The 4,778-nt window shown below is 62.8% G+C and overlaps 1 protein-coding gene across 1 annotated transcript in view; it reads left to right on the forward strand.

The window, feature by feature from the left end:
* The window catches only part of DOCK6 (dedicator of cytokinesis 6), a 46,917-nt gene that overhangs the window by 8,672 nt on the left and 33,467 nt on the right, over nt 1-4,778 (forward strand). The window contains exons 4-8 of the mRNA XM_026660560.2: nt 500-568; nt 1,214-1,325; nt 1,529-1,741; nt 3,340-3,425; nt 3,958-4,024. Coding sequence (XP_026516345.2) covers nt 500-568; nt 1,214-1,325; nt 1,529-1,741; nt 3,340-3,425; nt 3,958-4,024 — 547 coding nt within the window. The remainder of the gene's footprint in view (nt 1-499; nt 569-1,213; nt 1,326-1,528; nt 1,742-3,339; nt 3,426-3,957; nt 4,025-4,778) is intronic.

Here is a 4,778-nt window from a genome sequence, read left to right on the forward strand (position 1 = left end):
GGCAAGGACACAGGATAAGGGGCGTGGCCTGGACTATACAGACTGGATGGGGGCGGGGACTCGAGGCATCAGAGCTCATGAATTCTCGGCTCCCAGCCCCGTGATCACCCCCTGCCCTCTCTCTGTCTCGCCCCCTTGCCATGCACACCCTGTGCCTGGCACAGCCCCGTCCTCTGCTGCACAAGGGGGCGCTTTGAGATGGGGCATTTGGCACTGCAGGTCCCCCTCCCCCGGCCTGGGCACGTGGCTGGGATAATGCTCCTTGGGGCCTGTGACGAGGCTTAATTAGAGAGTTATAATTAGTTAATTTAATGCCGGCAGAGTGACTTGCTCAAGGTCACCCAGCCGGCCAGCAGCAGAGCCAGGAAGAGGGAACCCAGGTGTCCTGGCTGTTCTGAAGGCCGCGGGGTTGCTGTGTGCCCGCTGCCCGAGCGTCCCCTGCCCTCTTCCCTCCACCCGCTGATTCAGAGGCGAGTCCTGTGTGCTTCCCTCCCGCCAGGAAGCTGGATGCCCGGGTGCGGGACGCGGTGCAGGTCTACTCGGAGGACTGGCTGGTGGTGCGGAGGAAGTAAGTTGGCGGAGCGCCCCGCGGCTGGTCGGAGGGGACAGGGCGAACCTCGAGCATGTCTCCCGTCCCCTCTCCTGCAGGCTGAAATCGCTGGCCCGCTCCGTGCTTGGCGGGAGGCCAGGGGGATGGGCCCAGCTCGCTGGTGCATGGCTGGGTTGCCCGGAGCTGTACCGGAGCCAGCCGCCCGCTGTGGGCTTCCGGATTCGCTCAGTCCTTGGAGAAAGGGACCTTGCTCCTCCTGGTGCCTGGGGCTCTGTCAGCCCAGCCCGGCTCTGCCGCGTGTTCCGGAGCTGGGCGTGACCGGAGGCTTGGCCAGGGGACAATGGTCTGTTTGTCTTCTGCCCATCTGTCTGTCCATCAGCCCGGGTTACACAGCAGCTGAATCCTTGGAAGGAGGGGGCGCCACCCTCTGTTTTACAGATGGGGAAACCGAGGCACAGAGCAGGGTGGTTAGTTCCTGGCGCCCACTCCTGTGCTCTGAGCCGGGGCCCCGCCCCTCTCTACCTGGGCTGGGCTGATCCGGGCGTGTCAGAGGGCACGGGTGGCAATACGGCACAGACGAGCCCCACAGCTGGTTCTGTCCCCCCTCCCCCGTGATGTACCCCCCCCCCAGTGGGGTGTGACCAAGGCTCCCCGTGCCCGCAGGTACCAGCGTCTCAGCACCATGTACAGCCCCAACACGGCCGAGCGGCAGCGCCAGAGACAAAGGGGGCTGCCCCGGCAGGTCTTCGAGCTGGACGAGGCCGCAGAGGAGCCGGTGAGGCCGGGGGGCGAGGGAGGATGCCCCCGGGCAGAGCGTGGCCCCAGTTGGGGGGATCCGTGGCTGGGTCAGCGGTATCATCTGGCTCTGCAGGAGGGGGGACTGGGCTGGAGGGACATTGGGGTAGAGGGGCGCGTTGGGGGCGCTGGACCGGGGGTGTGGTGGGAGGACACCCCCCTCACCCCTCCACACCCCCCCAGGAGGAGCTGAAGCGCCGCTCGCCCTCCCTGGACGACACGCCCCGGGGCAGCTGGGCGTCCAGCGTCTTCGACCTGAAGAACTCGGTGGCCGACCCGCTGCTGCCCGCCCTGTTGGAGCACACGGCCATGGAGGAGCTCGACCGGTGTAACGAGGAGCTGCGCAAGGAGAACCGGCACCCGGAGCTCCTGGCCCTCTTCCCTGCCCCCGACGAGGTGAGCGTCCCCCCCCCCCCCCCCCCGGCCCCCCCGCGGCCCCCGGCGGGGGGGGCGGCCCCCCCCCCCCCCCAGGGCGCCCGTGTGAGCCACGGGGAACGGGCCTGGTCCCCTTTCCTAGGTGTGTTAATGTGGCACCCCAATGCCCCAAGCGAGATCGGGGCCCACCATTGGGCTGGGCCCTGCCCCAAGAGCTCCTAGGGGAGGGGAAACGAAACTGAGGCACAGAGCTGAGTGAGTGGCAGAGCTGGGATGTAACGATGCTGCCTTTGGTGGGACACTTCTGAGAGTATCAATTCAGGACAAATTGCTGATAGCCGGGCAGTTACCGCCCCAGGCTGGGTTTCTCCACTTCTAAGGCACCAAACCAGCCAGCCAGAGAGGACTTCGGGCTCACCCCACTGGCTAACCACAAGTCACACAAGCAATTCCCTCAGACACTCCAGTTTCCCAGTATCCCCACCAGTGCCACTCGTTATGGGGACGAATGGTTATGAAAACCAATATCCCAGTAAAAGGAAAAAGGTTCTCCCGATCCCAAAGGACCAAGCCCCAGACCCAGGTCAATATACAAATCAGATCTTACCCACAAATCCCGCTGTTGCCAATCCTTTAGAATCTAAAATCTAAAGGTTTATTCATAAAAAGAAAAAGATCTGGATGAGAGCTAGAGTTGGTTAAATAGAATCAATGACACACAGTGATGGCAGAGTTCCTGGTTCAGGCTTGTAGCAGTGATGGAATAAACCACAGGTTCAAATCAAGTCTCTGGAACATCCCCAGCTGGGCTGGGTCATCAGTCCTTTGTTCAGAGCTTCAGTTTGCAGCAAGGTTCCTCCAGAGGTCAGAAGCAGGAGCGAAGACAAGATGCAGGAGTTTTCAGGGCCTTTTATATCCTCTGCCCATGGAAGGACCCTTCCATTCTTACTGTGGAAAATCACAGCCGCAAGATGGAGTCTGGAGTCACATGGGCAAGTCACATGTCCGTGCATGACTCAGTTCTTTACAGGCCGACGCCATTGTTTCCATGTTAGTTTGAAGGTTCCCAGGAAAGCTCAGATGTGGATTGGCGTCTCCCAAAGTCCATCGTCCGTTAAGTGTTTCTTGATTGGGCACTTACTGAGAATAGCCCCTTCTCAAGAAGCCGACCAAATGCTTCACTGAGGCTACTTAGAATCAAACACATTGAGATACAAGTACATGGCCAATAAACTGTACAAATGACATACACATACACACAGCATCATCATAACCAGCAAACCAGAACCTCTTCATAGACACCTCACACAACAACCTTTGTACAATATTTGCTGCAAATATATAACAGTGGTTACAACAATGATCTATACGGTCACAGTTCATGTCAATAACGTCACAGCCCCAAGAGCTCCCAGTCTAAACATACCGGGGGGGGGGGAAACTGAGGCACAGAGCTGAGGTCAGTGGCAGAGCCGGGAATAGAGCCCCGGTGCCTGTGCAGGACCTGCCCGTGCAGTGGGTATAAAGGCAGGGTCTGGGTGGCCGCGTGGGGCAGGCTGGGGGGCGCCGGGCGGGCGCTGGGTTCGGGCCGCTCTCACCGCTGCTCCCCCGGCCGGCAGGACGAGGCGGTGGAGCGCTGCAGCCTGCCCGAGGTCCCCCGGGAGCACTTCGGCCAGCGGATCCTGGTGAAGTGTCTTTCTCTCAAGTAAGTCGCCCCCCATCATCGCAGCGACGGGGCCGGGGAGAGGCAGCATTTCCATCCTCACTGTGGGGAGGCGCCTACCAGAGCCAAGCGAACTGCCCTGGGGGCTGGGCCAGTCCAGCAGGGTTGTGTGTGTGTGTCCCCTGTCTCCCTTCTCCCCTCGGGGAATGGGAGGAGGGTGGCCTGGCTGTGAGGGCAAACAGCTCAGCCTTGGACATCCATGCTGAGCCCTACTCATCCCTAGAACCTCGGGGGGGCATGTGGGGGCAGTGATGTCTGTTAGAGGGGAAACTGAGGCACTGGGGGCAGGGCTTGGCCATGGCAGCCCAGTGAGTCAGTGGCAGATCCAGGAATAGAACCCAGGAATCCTGGCTCCCAGTCTCCCCCTCGCCCCCCACGCTCTAACCACTAGACCCCATTCCCCCCGAGCTGGCCCCTGAGTGCCGAGGGGTGTGGGGCTGGGGGCGGTGGCTGGCGGGGGCGCTATTGCTCCCCCCGAAGAGCCCTGACGAACTCACCATCTCTCCGGCACCAGGTTTGAGATCGAGATTGAGCCCATCTTCGGGACCCTTGCCCTGTATGACATCAAGGAAAAGAAAAAGGTACCCGATGGCCCCGCCCCATCGGGGCATGTGCCAGGCCAGGGGGCGGGGACGCAGGGTGAGGGGCATGTCCTTGGCTGTACTGACCGGATGGGTGGGCGGGGATATGAGGCGAGGGGCAGGTCCTGGGCCATACTGCCTGAAAGTGGGGGGGCAAGGACACAGGGTGAGGGGCATGTCCTGGCTGGGTCTGTACCTACCGGGCAGAGGGGCAGGGATGCAGGGTGAGGGGTGTGGGCTGGGCTGTACTGATGAGGGGGCAGGGCTGAGGGGGTGGCCCGGGCCATACTGTCCAGGGGGCAGGGATGAAGGGCACGGGGCGTGGTCAGGGCCCTGCTGACAATGGAACGGGAATGTGGGGTGAGGGGCGTGGCCTGGGCCATACTGACGGGGGGCTGGGATGCAGGGCAAGGGGTGGGGCCAGGACCCGTACTGACCAGGGGGCGGGGCAAGGGGCAGGGCCCGGGCTATACTGACCGGGGGCAGGGATGCAGGGCCCGGGCCCGTACTGACCAGGGGGCGGGGATGCGGGGCAGGGGACAGGGATGTGGGGCGAGGGTTGGGGCCCGAGCCTGTACTGACCAAGGGGCGTGGATGCGGGGCAATGGGTGGGGCCTGGGCCGTACTGACCAGGGGGCGGGGCAAGGGGCGGGGCCCGGGCCTGTACTGATCAGGGGGCCGGGATGCAGCGTGTGGGGCATGTCCCTGGCCTGTACTGACCAGGGGGCAGGGATGCGGGGTGAGGGACGGGGCC

The sequence above is a fragment of the Terrapene carolina genome, unplaced genomic scaffold (assembly GCF_002925995.2).
Source record: "Terrapene carolina triunguis isolate 2854851 unplaced genomic scaffold, T_m_triunguis-2.0 Scaffold833, whole genome shotgun sequence".
Taxonomy (NCBI): Eukaryota; Metazoa; Chordata; order Testudines; family Emydidae; genus Terrapene; species Terrapene triunguis.